At 44.9% G+C, this 15,942-nt stretch overlaps 1 protein-coding gene across 1 annotated transcript; it reads right to left on the bottom strand.

Annotated features, from left to right (window-relative positions):
• Positions 1–164: 164 nt before the first annotated feature.
• crlf3 (cytokine receptor-like factor 3) lies at positions 165–15,129 on the bottom strand. The gene is made up of 9 exons (XM_018762010.1): positions 15,052–15,129; positions 9,147–9,264; positions 5,837–6,044; positions 5,451–5,538; positions 4,087–4,264; positions 2,688–2,910; positions 2,269–2,401; positions 1,894–2,006; positions 165–1,531 (listed from the first exon to the last, which is right to left on the bottom strand). Exons 2-9 carry the CDS (start codon positions 9,261–9,263, stop codon positions 1,269–1,271), a joined length of 1,323 nt encoding a protein of 440 aa, XP_018617526.1. The 5' UTR covers position 9,264; positions 15,052–15,129; the 3' UTR covers positions 165–1,268.
• Between the last annotated feature and the right edge of the window lie 813 nt (positions 15,130–15,942).

Here is a 15,942-nt window from a genome sequence, read left to right on the forward strand (position 1 = left end):
ATTGCTGCGTATACTTCTTGTTGCTAGGAATCTTTTTAATTCCTTGTTGCCAATTTGTGCTTACCCTGAAAGGCAGCACAACAGACAGGAGCAAAAAGAAGTCTTTGTTGTTAAACAGGAGACTAATTTTCTACCCCTAATCTGTAATTTATTCATCTCACTTAGACCACAGGGAAACAGGTTATAAGAAGGTTTTAATCAGATAAAAGGTGAACAGGTAATACTGTAGCTGCTGCCATTGCACTACCCTTGTACATTACACTCCCTTTTCTTTCAACATCTTGCTTCCACAATGAGCATATGATCAGACCATGAGTGTATACACAAAAACTATAAAAGAAAAACCCCACAACTTCATTCATCCAACCACATACCAGTCCTACCATTACTAACCACACTGCAAGCAATGAAATCCTCTGTTCAGACAATCACATTTCATAGGCATTAATAACCTAACTAAGCTACGAAACACTTCTTTACATTACAATCCAGTTCCACTAAGGAATTATTACTGGAAATGGTCACATTTTTCCACAATTTTATCCACAGCACAGAATGGGAGAAAGGGTTAAGGTGTCAAAGGCTCCAGAAGGTATACCCTGGTCACCCAGCATATTTTTCTCCCACCAAATCTTAACAATGTAAATAGAAACTTTTTACTAGCATTTTTAAAAAAAGAGAATTTTAAAAAATACAATCATGTCACAGTGACCTCCACAAACAGCTGTAGCTGATGCCTGAGGATACGGTTGCTAACGTTCTTGATGAATCCATGCATACCACTAACATCAGTTCACCAACCTAAACTGTTGGCACCTGCTGAACCATGGTTCACTTTACTTTTTTGCAGAGAAGTTACTTGTGCCAGATAAATTATGGCATTATGTAATGCATGCTACTCATGTCTCTGAAGTTCTAGAGGTTAGTTAGATTGAAGTGTGACAGTTAATACTGTTTTATAACAGTTTAACACTTTACTGTTTTCAAAACTTAGATTCTCTACTGTTCATGTTAAGAACAAAAACTCAAGACCTTTTCAGGTCCAACCAGAAGTACTCAAATGCTGTCCTGAGGTGGATCATAATTAACTTCCAGGGATCTCAATTAGCACAGCCTCAGAAAGACATGATGCTAAAATGCCAAAATTAAAGGGATATATAAAAGTATGTTTATTATTAAAAGACTGGCTGATCCGGTACCCAGACTGGATATCCTTCCCATTTGTGCCTTTGTCTGCAGTGTAGATTCTACTAGGTGAGGCACCAGCATTAGAATACCAGAACCTTCCATCCAGGATGCACAAAGGAGCAGCCGAAGAAAAGACAATCCACCGCCTGGTCCAGCAGCCAATCAAATACCACCTCCCTGTTTCCAGAGCCGATCGTTACCCTCAGCTTGAAATTGCCTGCATCGTTGATGTTGTTAGTGACCGGAAACATGCTGACCACCTCCATATCAAAGGTCACTGCTGAGCCAACTGAGATGGCTGGCAGTTGGTTGGTCATCTCTTTTCCATTGACAAACACAGCTCCTGAAAGGAGAAAACAATGTATTGTGTGTGTACTGTACCAGTCAGAGTGCATGTGGGACATACTTTTACACAATGAAATGAAGAGTGAAAGCAACCTATATCACTTTGAATTACTGCAAAAGAGCTGGGAAATGAGCAATAAGTGAACTCAAACTTTTGACTAGTACTCCACTTAAGTTACAATAAACAATGTTTTTCATAAAAGGTTGAAAGCCATTACCATTACATATACATATCTGGTGACAGTTGCACAGCATTTGTGTAATAAAACAAGAAACAGTTAAAGCAGATTAACCTACACTTCAGTGCAAAGTAACAGTGTGGCCCCATCCTGTCTGCCCTCTGTAAATGTGTCAGCTCACCATTGGTGGAGATGCATACAGCCTTTTCCTTCTGCAAAGACTCGGCACTGCTCGTATACTCCACGCAAACTCCAAGGCTGTCTCGCTTGTCCACTTGTCCTGCTGCCAAGATCCTAGCATGAAAGACACATCGACACATCAACACATGATCGAATTAACAGAATGCAGCTTTTCACAATGTTCTGTTGGCTGCTTCATTTGAAGCAAAGGCCACCAACGGTGGCAGGTCATGATTGTTCACAGCTGCTGTGCAACTACAACTTTGTGTAGGCCCTGAATGAACAGGCGGTAAAAGGTACTGGATGTCAGTAGTATGGCACAATGAAAAACGGGTGGTAACACTGCATGGTGTTAGGCAGAAGGGAGTTGATTTACTTGAAGGTGAGGGTCTGTCCACAGAAGTAGGTGGGAGCACTGGAATAAAGGACCCCACAGGTGGAGGAGTCGTTACGCATAGCCATATTCCTCCGGCTACTCAGGATGTACCCATCACTCCCTGGGCACCACTCTGCAAGTGAGGACACATGCACACAAAAGCACAGGGTTTGATTCTAAGTATTAAATAAATTTAAAAAAGAAAAAAAGAAAACCACCCTAATACTGAACCAAATCACACATAATGCAAAAACCATTTAAAATATACCTGTAATATTTTACTGAATTGGTACCTATCCACTCCATTTCACCTGAGCAGCATTTATACCTAACAGAAGCAAGTCACATATGTGACTAATGTGGACTGTACCCAATACGAAAGATCCAGCTGTAGTTCACACTTGCGCCAGGCTATGTACCATGTGGTGCCAGCGTTGTGTAGCCCGTCTGCGGTACACTCCAGGGACTCCACTCGGAGCGGCCATCCCCCCGCGCACACACGCGGAACAAGTGGTCTGTGTGCGGGTCCAGGTGCAACACCAGAAACTCTGAGTCCTTGCCGATGTAGGCGTCCTCGTACTGCGAAGCATTGCTACGGCGGAACTGCAGCCGGTAGTCCTGCACGGTGAAGTCTTCATCCACCTGCAGGCAGCCATGGCCACAGCAAAACATTTACATTCATTCAGCAGATTACAACAGTGCGTTACACCAACAGAGATCAGGATGCAGATGTGATTGTTCAGTCAATGCCATATACCACTGTATAAACCAACATATGTGACTAGCTGCATTGTTTTTTTTAAACAGAAAAACTTAGCACATATTTATGGAGCTCAGAGAAGATGTGACTCCAAAAGAAGTCATTTTTGAGACCCTTCCTGAATGTTGAGAGATCCAACAGTTCTGACAGAGGGAGGTCATTCCGCTACATCACAGCCAGAACCGCAAAAACAAAAAAGTTCTTGCTTTTGAATTTGGACCTCTTGTGCAGGGCACCACCAAGCGGCCAGAAGCGGAGGAGTATAGAGTCGTGAGCAATCAGATCTTGCATGAGTTCCAAGACATTCAGTGTCATGCAAGGAGAACAAGCCAAGAGCTCCTCCACTCCCCATTCTCCTATGGGAGTTATCAAACCTGTAATAAAACACCCCAGTACTATCTAACTTGTGTGCTCTTTCAGAACAATGCAGCTACAGGAAACTGGTATACTAATGCACAAAGGATTGAGAGGATGTTGCATCATCGTGACCGCTGGACTATAGATTTTGGCTCCTTAATCCTCTAATTATATTTCACAGGAGAACATGGGTTTTTTTCTGGAACAAATGGAAACAAGGTAAAATTTGATTACAAATGAACGTCTGAACAAGAATAGCTCGGAAAGCAGTTCTGCTGTCATCGCTCCTCTTAGGATGTTGTACAATATGGAGAAATAATTCAAACCATATAAGGCTGAAAACACACATTGAAAGAGATTATCTCTCTGTCATATACTGTATATATGTGACAGAGAGGTATATATGTATACACACACACACACACACACACACACACACACACACACACAGACAAGTATTTTTGCCTTATGGTGGCGTTTGGCTAAAACAGTTATGCAAAGAAACCTTTCAAATTCATTCAGGTGGAATCCTTTTAGGTTTGACATCCATGTCCTGGAGAAGTGTGTTATGTGATGCCCCATGTTTTTAAACTTCCTATTGAGCATGTGTATGTCATGTTTGTCTGAACCACAGCACTATTGGTAGTGTTGCTTTAGAACCCAGCACTTGTGACTGCCTCCAGGACAGCAGGCAGGCTCACCTTGCACCAGCGCACTAGCACACCCCCTGGCCTCTCCACCAGCTCCTCAATCTGCACAGGGGGATGTGAGGCTATGCTGCCATGACGGGCGATGCGCTCCGACACCGATGGAAGCAAGGAGTCATCCAGCTGGGCGGACAGACAGGGTACATCCACTAGAGCAGGTACCTCTGGCAAACTGAAATGCACATTTACCATTAATGAAACATATCACATACTGATCAAACTCCATGGTGGTTATGCCAAATTAGCAATGTTAATCTTGGTCTACGGCAACATAGCGACACAACAGTACCCACAGCCTAGGAGCTGTGAGGTTCGGATGTTGTTTTGAGCAGAGCTCGGAGTTTGCATGTCCTCCCCATGTCTACCCGGTATCATTACCCTTTGTTTCTTATTTTCCTGGTAGCAGAGAAGCAGAAAACAAAAATTACGACTAGAAAGCATATCTCTGTCAGACCAGTCTGCTTTCCAGACTGTTCCACAAATAAAACACACAAGTTCTGAATGTACCACAAGTGTGTACTCAGTCCTGATTAAGTTAAACAAGTTAACAGCTATATGTCCATAGTTTATCTGTATATGGATTCAGAGAATCCAGTTCCATCCTCCCTCCTATTTTAGTACCAGGGGACTTATCCTAAATTGCTCCAGTTAAAATTACTCAGCTGTATAAATGGGTGAATAATAAGTATCTTAGTGTTAAGATAATTTGGAGAAAAGCATCAGCTAAATGAATTAAGAATAACACGATTGAATCTATCTCAGTTGTGACATTACAGAGAAATTAACTGATGGTTGTGATTCTTTGGCACTGTCTATGGGACAGAAAGTACTTCTCCCATTTCGTCTTGTGCTAAGCATAATTAAGCTCTTTTACATAGTTAATTCATGTCCTGCAATTTTCTTAAATGTTCCCATGAGTTTATCCCATGAACGTATCTGGAAGTTGAACCCAACGTACTAAAAAATGCAATGTATTTTCGTGATATGCTGTAGTGGTTTTAACACAGGTATGAGGGATGGGTGTACTGTACTTCACTACAGTACAGTACATACTTATCTCTCACTCAATCAGATCAGCACACACACAGACACACACACACCTTACTGTGGATGACCAGGGAACCCATTGTGCTCAATCTCAAAATCACCATCAGGAAGTGTCTGTGTACACACACTGAGGACACCTCCTCTTGCTCCACGCCCTGCCAGGACGTACCAACACGGCTAAAAACACACAGTCACACCGGAAGGGTCACATGAGACCACCGGTGGCCTTTCCAATGTTATGCCAATGTTCTGGCTGAGCCCCAGTAGCCGACATCCTGGTCACTCCAGGGGCCGCACTCTTTGGCTCCTACCTGTCCAGCTGAATTTGAAGGGCCTTCTTTGTGAAGCTGCCCAGTTTGTCATCCTTCTCTCCGATGTTACAGCGGATTGCAGCCTCACCTGGGAGTGGGAAAGAAAGAGTTACTGAGTGACTCCAGCAGCTTGAGTAAAAACATTTTTTTACTATAGCAGTTTAAGGCAAATACCTTGGTCAAGGGTACTACAGCAAGAGGTGGGATTTAAACCTCAGTCTGAATAGAAATCAGCAGCCCTAACCACCACACCTTTTTAATATTTAATCAACTGAAATTTCACACTTGCTCAAACTCTTCGGTAGTCAGAGGCCTAGCCTGACACTGCAGATGCATTAAGCAGTGCAGATTATTCTTGGAGTTTCCACTCAAGGCCATTTCCTCACCCTCTCGGAGCAGCTCGTCTGCCGTGCTGACCCCATGCTCAATGAGCTTCTGGCAGTCATCCAGTGGACGAACACTGTCCTGCTCGATGGCATCCACCTCATCCAGCAGGGCCCCGAGGCGCTCATTCAACAGCCGCAGCACGCCTGCCTCCAGGTCCTGGAAGTGCCGTCGGAGGGCCTCACGGGTCTGGGTAGCGCTGCCTCGCACCTAGAGAGCACAGCGCACTGTGTGGGTGACCCAACCCTGACAACTCTAAAGGGCATCCTATAAGCCAGACTTTGTACCAGCTGTACATTCAAAAAAAAAAAAAAGTTCTATATTCTTGTACGTTCCTTTTTACTGCAGTCACCAGTCAAAAAAACATAAGATGAGGCTCATGGCTTTATGCCACACGAGTTAAATAACCGAGAATCCTGTACCCACACAGCTGGATAATTACTAAAACACATCTCAATGGAACAGCAGTAGATCTCCCTGTGGGATTGGATCCTGATCATTTTGGTCACTGAATCTCTCCTTGAAAAGGAATTTCCTTAAGGTTATTAAATGCTAAAATACCTACAACTGCAAGTACTTACAGACAAAAGTATTCTTTAGTAATTGTGAACATGAAAACGTGGGGCATGAGTGGGATGGGGCTGAATTTCTTGTGCTCATGATGTCCTTGCAAGGTAAAGTAATCCTCATATTCGATGAAAGACACATTTAACAACACAATATAAACAAAAGACGGGAACATCAGAACCGTGGCTGCCAAGAAGTCAGGTGCCAATCAAAATTCACAAAAAACACCGCAGAGTGTGTAATGACCTCACAAACAGCGTTGTGACAAGGAACTCATTGAGAGTGCTGTGCTGTCTATCTACTCAAGAAAGTTTTCACTTCTCCTCCCCCACACTTCCAGCTAAGAGAAAGGAGCCAAGTGACAGGAAGCGAGCGAGTTTTTCGAGAAAACAGCCTGTCACAGTGAGACGTTTCATACCTTCAGCTTCTCCCTTCAAAGTCCTTGGCTGAGGACATGTCACAGTACAACTACAACTCCCTGCAGCTACACGGAGTGACAAGAACTCCTTTCCAGCAGCCGGTCCTTCACAGACCACAGCTGCAGAAAAGTGAAAGCCGCCTTCATTGAAATACAACGTAATCGTTAGCAAAGGGGGCCATCCAAAGCAGTGCAGACGGCCTCCCCAGCCTCCTGGTGGCTGGTTGGGTGGGCACAGCTTCTGCCTACCCAACGGGGTTGCCTGTTGCATAAACGTGCTGCTGTGGACACTTGTCTTCCTCACCCCCTTTCTCCTGGGGTTACAGTAACGAGGCCCGGGCAGTCTGTGCAATCCGGGGGGTGGGATGGGGGTGCTTCCCGGCACAGGGAAACGGGAGAGGAAGACAGAGAGGCTGGGGCTGCACTGATAAAGGAGGAGAGGATGACTCGATAAGCAGGAAAAAAAACAAAACCAAAGGGAAGTGTAGCAGACTGCATCAGTGTCTGGGGTCTGGGGTCTGGCCCACCCTGCATCAGGTCCAGGAAATGGCAGCCGGGAGTCATCAGCACTGTGCACTCCACAGCATCACTGCACAGTTCCTATCAGCAGCATCTCTCAAAGCAATCTCCTGGGACCAGCCGCTTTGTGCGTGCACACGCGCACTTGTGTGTGGGTGTGTAGAGCAGTTCCACACGCTGGATCCTACGGCTCCCTTTCCGCCCAGGGATCAGGTTACAAGCGGGCTTTCAGGGGAACGTGCAGGATCACACCGACTCACCAGCGAGACAATGTGGGGCTTCCTCTTCAGACTGCTCTCACGTTGCTGGTGGAGACAGTGACCACAGACTCACAAAGGCTGTAAGCATACGTGCCTTGCGGCCTCAATCGGAGCAGACAACAACTGGGCAAGCAGGGGATCAGCACAGAGGGGTGGGGCATGGAGAATAGTTTTCTAGGGCCCCGCAGCCCAAAAATCAAGGAAAGCAGATTTAAGTACGGAAGCTACATGTTCATGCAGTACAATCTGAACACAGTGCACAACCCAGTTGCTAGGGGCTAAGTGAGGTCTTACAACACACCCAACTTCACAAAGCATCCTTTTCTATAAGACTTCCTTATGTAAGACGACAATATTTTCATGAAGAAATCTAACACAGAATGTTAAGATGCCCTGACAAATGTAAAGAAAGTAAATCCTGAAATCTAATAATTATAAAACTGGAGTCTTGTGCAGGGTGTATCATGGGTTATGCCTTATGTTTCCAGGACTGGTTGTGCACCACCAAAAGGCAAGTGGTGACTGATGACGGGCCATAATGGACAGACAGACAACAAGAATACCAGTGTGTGCTTAAAAATGATCCCAAAAGTGTGGGATTCCACAAGGAAAAAAAAAAAAAAAACCACTGGCAGGAGGTTCAGAATAATAGTGGATAAAGTGCCATTACAGCACTTCAACATCACTCTTTAACTGCACTCCATCAATTTCATTGTCAGATATTAAAAGTGCTTCTCCTGAGCATCAGGATCCTGTATCATAGTTTTATTCCGCTTCAAGTATTTTCCATCTGGCATCTGGTGGAAAAAGCCATGTTCCAAGGTAGGGAGAGGAACTGCCTAGGATTCACTTCACATTTGCCTGCATCGAGTGATTTTTCAGCTCTGTGAATGATTAGCTGCAAGTGATGAGTACAGCATCATCGCTCCAACGTGGTGCCAGTTCAGGAAACGGAAGAGCACATCAGACGCCCGTTGCTCAAAGCAGTCACAAGGCTGCTACAACCACATATACTAGATTTAAAGCAACGGCAGTAAATCTAATTTTTTCTTAATTTTTCCATTTTTTTTTTTTAAAAAAAAAGTATCACTTCCATGGCATCTGTCTGACGTACTGAGATTAGGAGCCATGGTCAACCCTACCTCCTTTCAGAGGAACAGGAAGTAGCAACGTTGTTTACGTGCAGAGAGTGAGCGGGACGTTCGGCGCTGGGCAGGGGGAGGGGCAGGAGTGTCTCAGGACAGAACGCCAGAAACTCCATGGGCTTAAAGGCTTTCAGTGTCATCCTTAGGCTTAGGCAGCACTGCTTCCCTCAGCCATCCAAACAATCTGCTGCACTCTTCATCCAAGATCTTACGCCAAAATTGCAGCAAAACGTTCAATGCTGAATGTCAACCTTTCCGCCTCACCATAAAATGCCAACCGCTCTGCGCATTTCACCTCACGGGCACCATCCCAAACACTGCGGGCCTGCGAGGGCCGCTCACGTGGTGGCGAGCATGCTACGTCCGTGCACAGCTGGGGTTGATGGGTGGGGCACAGCCATACCTGTTTCCGTGCCTGGTTGAGACCATGCAGGCGCTGCTGCAGCTCGGCCCTGTAGTTCTGTGCCGCCTCGATGTTCTCCTTGGCCTCCTGCAGCAACGCTTCCACCTCGATCGACATTCTTTGGAGGACAGAGATTTCAATCAGAATATGGACTAAAACCAAAAGAGCAGCTCAGCAGTTGCAAAGAGTTTTTACATCCCTCCCATCAAGTGCAGGTTATGCACTATTCTGTAACAATCACACACTATAACAATTACACCAGCATTGTTATGAGTCCCCCCTCACACAAAACAAGAGTAAACCAAGTGGAGGAAGAGAGGTCCACTTCTTCGTCAGAAGGGGGCAAGTGAACTGAGCACTTTGGGCTCCACAGACAGGCTCAAGGCACAAAATCTCAAAGGCCCAAGTTCACTTAACAGTCAGGATCCCACTGCAACATCCCACTGGCCTGTGGCCATGTACTGCATGAGTTAATCCCAGATTTGAGCTTCCGCCAGAAATATAATTACATCAAGAATCATGATTTGCCATTTCCTTCGGCAGTTTTTCTTAATGATCTCCCAACCCAACTTTCACTTTTGCTTTTCTACAAACGATTCTGCTCTCGAATCGAACGTGTTGGACATTTCAGCCACATCAGTTTGAACTGCACAAAGCTTTAGGAGATGAGCACAGCAAGCCAGCAGCTTTGGCTCATCTTGATGCCATTTCTGTCCACATGCATATTTGCAGACTTGCACAAAATGAGGGAAATTCCTACAAGTATCTACGCTGCTGAGCCTACGATACAACTCCACTACAAAGGCGTTGTGTCCCGGACTTCCTTCCTTTAGTATATTCAAATGCAAGCTAAACGTCAGTAACGAATGGTACTGTGAACAAATGATCGTGTCAGTGATCAGCCATCAACACATCAGTGTCATTTCTGCATGGCTCTCCTGAGGTCAGAAGAATAGCTTGCTTTCACTGCATAGGGGTCGTCTCTTGCCTTTCACCAGGTGTGAATCTTTCTCCAGTTAATGTGGCTCCTGACTGCTGCTCCATCAGGTTTACAGCACCCCAACATGATAACCATGATTCATTCAAGAGTGGGGGAGGCCAAGAATGTCAGCCAAACACATGAGAGCACAGGACAGGAGCACCGGCACTTTACAACACCTCTGGACCAACGTTTACAAAGATGTCCACAGGAAGTGACCCGACCTGTGTAACCATGGTTACAAACTCCAAAGGACAAATGGTGGAATGCTGTTGCCTCTGCTGTGAAACCTGATGGCAGTTTGAAATTAAAATGCGGAAGCGCAGAGCAGCAGTAAACCACCATCTCAATGAGACACACACACACACACACACACACACACACACACACACACACACACACACACACAGCGAGCACTCTGAGATGTCTTCACAAATACCTTACAAGGCAGTGAGAGGCCGGAAGAGCAGACAGTATCATCTGAAAACACAAACCACTTCCTCTGCACTCAGGACAGCAACAAGACCATAGCTGGCACAGCACGGGTCCAGCAGCCTCCTAACCTGACTGGCTCCCACTGTTTCAATCACATTTACAATCTTAATTAACAGCCTTTACGCCCTTTCCACAGCACATGCAAGTGTTGGCTTTATCATCTCCTCCTACAAGCTACACCATTTACATTTATTCAGTCAGCAGACGTCTTTCTCCAAAACAATGTAAACACTCCAGGTAAACAACAGCGCACTTTGCAGCCATGAAGCATATTAGACAGACACACAGACACTTTCTGAACCGCTTGTCCCATACGGGGTTGCGGGGAACCGGAGCCTAACCCAGCAACACAGGGCGTAAGGCTGGAGGGAGAGGGGACACACCCAGGACGGGACGCCAGTCCATCGCAAGGCACCCCAAGCGGGATTTGAACCCCAGACCCACTGGAGAGCAGGACCCGGTCCAACCCACTGCGCAACCGCTCCCCCCCTTAAGATAGACACAACTGTCTGTATCTAAAGCAGTTAGCTTGTCCAATACCACCATTTTTTGTCAGTGCAAATAACTTGATTAGCCGCACGTAGTATTGACACCGAAAAGAAATCATCCCGACAAATGCAAATTTTTGGAGATGTCAAATTAACAAAGAAGTGGGTCTGAAAGATATTACTTTTGAGACCATCCTAAAAAGCTGGTAGGGATTCAGCAGTGCTGAAGGAGCTCATTCCACACTGGAGCCAAAACTGATAACCTATAGGCTTTGCAATTATGATCTATTATGTATGGGACCTCCAAGCAGCCAGATGTGGGATATTCAATTAAACACAGCAACCACAGCTTGTGTAACACAGTATCAACTTGCTCCATACAGAGGTGCCTGCCTACACATCGGCACGAGCAATTCTTATTGTTTTGCTATGCCAAGTTCCATAAGAGCAGACAGCTGTACAATTAACCCCTCGACTGGGTGCAGTGGACAGGTCATATTCACACTCCACATTCCTCCCTGCTAAAAATGCCTATAACAGAGCCACTGACTCAGTACAAAGGAGTCAGAATGCAGGCAACATATGGAACTAAATAACTCATCTCACTGCAAACCAAAAGCAACACGAGGTTGAGAATTTAAGCCGATGCAACTGCCACTTCTGTCATAACTGCCAAGCTGTTTCCTCCCGACGGCAAATAAACGAGTCAGTTAATGACTCAAGACAGTACACATCCCCCTAACTTTGACCGTAAACAAAAACCATTTTTACTTTTTTCCGGTTCTGTCTTTTTCCATCCTCAACAGCCCACTCAGTCTTGAAGACAAGGGGCCAGCGTTACCAAGCTTTTGTGCTTGTGCAAGATGCGCACCATCTTTCCACGTATTGTAATACAATGTAATAAATAAAACAAATACTAGAACTACAATATCAAAGAAATCATGAAACAGGAGAAAGCTTATGAATTTATTTTAGACTTTTACTTCTTATTCTACGGGGGGTGCGGTGGCGCAGCAGGCTTCACCGGGTCCTGCTCTCCGTTAGGCCTGGGGTTCGAGCCCTGCTTGGGGTGCCCTGTGACAGACTGGTGTCCTGTCCTGTGTGTGTCCCCTCCCGCTCCAGCCTTGTGCCCTGTGTTCCTGGGTCAGGCTCCGCGATCCCGCTCGGGACAACCGGTTTCAGACTGTGTGTTTCTCATTCCTTTGGAAAGGGAAAAAACACCAACTTTTGTGCCAGTCCGAAAGAATAATAAACCTGACCCAGGGTGTTTCACATTTAGCTGACGCGTTTCTCCAAAGCGACTTACAACATTAAGCTACTTTACAGATATTTAGCTGTTTATAGAGCTGGGTAGTTTTACTGGAGCAATTCAAGGAAAGTACCTTACCCAAGGGTACCAGAGCAGAAGATGAGATTTGAACCTGTGACCTTTGTGTCCAAAAGCAGTTATTCCAACCACTATGCTAACCAGTTTTCTCCAGCAACAAACTCTCCACCAAGTCATCTGCCTGTGTTTTACAGGCCAAATGTACAAGGACACCCAAAAAAAGCACAAACCCCTGGCTAAAGGTCCAAGATGTATCAAACTTTAAACACTCACCAATACCAAACAGGTGAAAATATTTTTCTCAAATAAAATTACAGTTTTTAAAGTCTGCAGAGGTAAGACAACCCACCACGTGAACCAACACAAAGCACTACAAATATATTTTAAACAGCAAAGCATCCAAGGTTTCTCTAGTGCAAACTAAGTAAAGAGAACAAGCACAAATCAAAGAGTCTACTTGCAGCAGGGACTGTGAACTACAGTAACTGTCAACTCAGACAGGCCCCTTAACCTGTGAACAAAAGATAGTCAAACACCGGCTAGCTTGACCGGTCAGCTTCATCATGACTGCACGGCCAGCGTTGCGGGCCTAGGACCATGAGCAGATACCCCAGTCCTTCTTCCTAGCATCACATCACCTGCAGGAGAGGCGTACAGCTCAGGTTTCCCATGGAGACTCCCCGCCATTTCAGAAAAGTACATGAACAACAATAACACAACACTGTAGCCAGTCCCTGTCTCCACCACCAACAAAACTGACCGAAGTAACACTACACCAACATGATCCACATTTTGTAGCAGAGCAACACCAGCCATGACAGATAAGATGAAGAATACAACTGCATTCTTGGCTTACCATAGAGCAGTATCAGCATTTTTCTCAAATATCACATAACAGTTATTTTATTATGGCTGCCGCTGCACTGTAATGTCATCCCGTCACCGTCAACAACCGCTTGTCCCGAGTGGAGTCACGGCGAGCCGGAGCCAACCTGGCACCACGGGGCATAAGGCTGAAGGGGGAGGGGACACACCCAGGACGGGACGCCAGGCCATCACAAGGCAGGTACCCCAAGTAGGACTCGAACCCCAGGCCCACCAAAGACCAGAACCCAGCTAAACCCACCACACAACCCATAATGTTGGTCCCTCTCAGTGGGAATTACCTCAAGGCAGCAGTGCACTAATCCAGTCTTTTTTTTTTTTTTTTTTTTTAAAAATTAATAATTACTGCCTTACTTGAAAAACTGTGAAAAAGGATTTACCCACTACAAAAACTCCTTTCGAAGCAAAGAGAACCAAGGAGAGAACACACCTGATGGGCAGGTGAAGAAGTGCATCTCCAAACTGTAGCCAAGTCAGAAGGTGACCACAGGTCTGAATTTTTCTCAGTGGGGGGAAATTCTAACAACTGCTCAGTTTACAAGGCAATTAGCTGATTTCAGAACTAACATTTATTTAAAAAAATAAGAATTTTGTTATCAGGAGTCATCTATCCTGCGTTTTACACCTACTCAGGCGATGAACATCTAGTCTAGTGGAAAGTAACAACTAGGTTTACTTAAGTTAAGAATCACACCTCTGCAGCTATGTCTCTTTCTCTAATGTAATGTACAAATTGTATTATCGCTGAGATGTACGTCGCTTTGGAGAAAAGCGTCTGCTAAATGAGCAAATAATGTAAAATGGCAGGTACTGTGTGACGCCTAACCGATTCTTTCGTCAGACAGAGGGATAACATCTCCATGATGAAATGATGGCTTTAGACCAGCCATTTATCATTTTGAGTTTCTCCAAAACGACTTACAGTGAGTGTTAGGGTACAATTATTTACCAATTTATATACAGCTGAGTAATTTTACTAAAATTATTTAGGAAAATGCCTTACTCAAGAGTACTACAGCCAGACGTGGGAATCGAACCCGCGACCTCGCGAACCAAAAGCAACGGCGCTACCCACTAGGCTACTCATTCCATTGTCCTCATACAAATGACACACATTAGAATCACGCGTCTGCTTCTCTCAGTCTCTCTAATTCACACTTCGTCTTTTCTGAGAGATCCGTACATCCTTAAACTTGCGTCTGCTAAATGTATATGCGTACAAACCACAAAAACACCCGTACAGCATTATCATGGAATTACCAGTCTAAGCGATAGGTTGTTGTGTATGCTATAATCTTAGCTAAGAATATCAGTAGAACTGTGCAATTTTATTATTATTATTATTATTATTATTAACAGTAGTAGCAGCCTGGTCCAGAGTTTTTGAGCAGTGAGTCGCAGTGTACAGTACGAGTCTGAACCTAGTTTGGCGAACATGCCCAAACTCGCACCAACTGTGAGCTTCCGCAATAATATCGTTTGACTTTTTCGTACCACCGCGTTTCGTATTGCTAGTTTGTACATTCAAATTAAAATAACGCGATCTCGTCATCTTTCCAACCGGCCGGGGCTCGCCGGGAGAATTTGGTTATGAAAACAGGCAGAACTTCCTAACTAACCAACGCAAAACCGCTCTTCACTGTTCCACACCACCATCCTTCGATTACTGTTTAACCGAAAGTGTTGTACTCCTGCCTCCAAGAGTTTACACATTAAAAAGAATGTAATTACCTGCCACGAGCTCACTCCCCGACCATGCTGCGAGCTTTAAGAGTTGACGAGTCTTCTTTCGGGGCTCGCAGCGTTAAAGTTGAGCGCAAAATAATGCCTGTCAATCATATTGCAATCTCCAATAATAATTTAGAAATTAGCCTTAACTTTGAGTGACAACACGAATATCCAATCAACATTGGGCTGTGACGTATAGGGCAGTACCCTTGAGGTCCTTGTGCGCTGTTGGAAACGTGCGAGCAGATTCACGCCCTGAGTGTGATTATTTCGAGCCATGAAGATACGACATAAACACACGTTTTAGAAATATTTACTGTATTTCCAAATTATATTGTAATAGTGTGACCAGGACTGTTAGCTGGGCTCTTAGAGTCAGTGATAAGCTATTAAGGTTTCTGCAGAAAAGCTGTGCGACACCAAGAAGTTCTTGAAGAATAATCACTTCTAGTTCTACACAACCCTATTGGTCTTTGGGATTCTTACTGCTCAAGTCATGGAATGTGGGATTATCATTCTCTTCAGTTGCAGTTTTGGCATTTGAGTTTTGCATACCTCTTTTACGTGACATATCCGATAACCGAAAAGCTTTAGCCACGTGCTTATTTTTATTCAAACATATATGCAGGGGTACTGGGTTTTCAGCTCTTTTAAAAGGTTACGCATGCAGAATATTCGAGTCGTTGTAGCCACTGAAACCCAGTACGTAAAAGGGTTAATAAGAAACACCATACACGCCCCAGTTCCACCAAACGTACTTCTCCACAACAAGACGGCGGTAAAGTGTTTTTAGTTCCGGGTTCCTTCCGGACGCAGGGAAAATGGGGCTCGGGGACATTCATGATAACGGCTGTAATACGTCGCTCGCGTTTTTACCAATGATAACAGGAACCC

This window comes from Scleropages formosus, chromosome 20 (genome assembly GCF_900964775.1).
Source record: "Scleropages formosus chromosome 20, fSclFor1.1, whole genome shotgun sequence".
Classification (NCBI taxonomy): Eukaryota; Metazoa; Chordata; class Actinopteri; order Osteoglossiformes; family Osteoglossidae; genus Scleropages; species Scleropages formosus.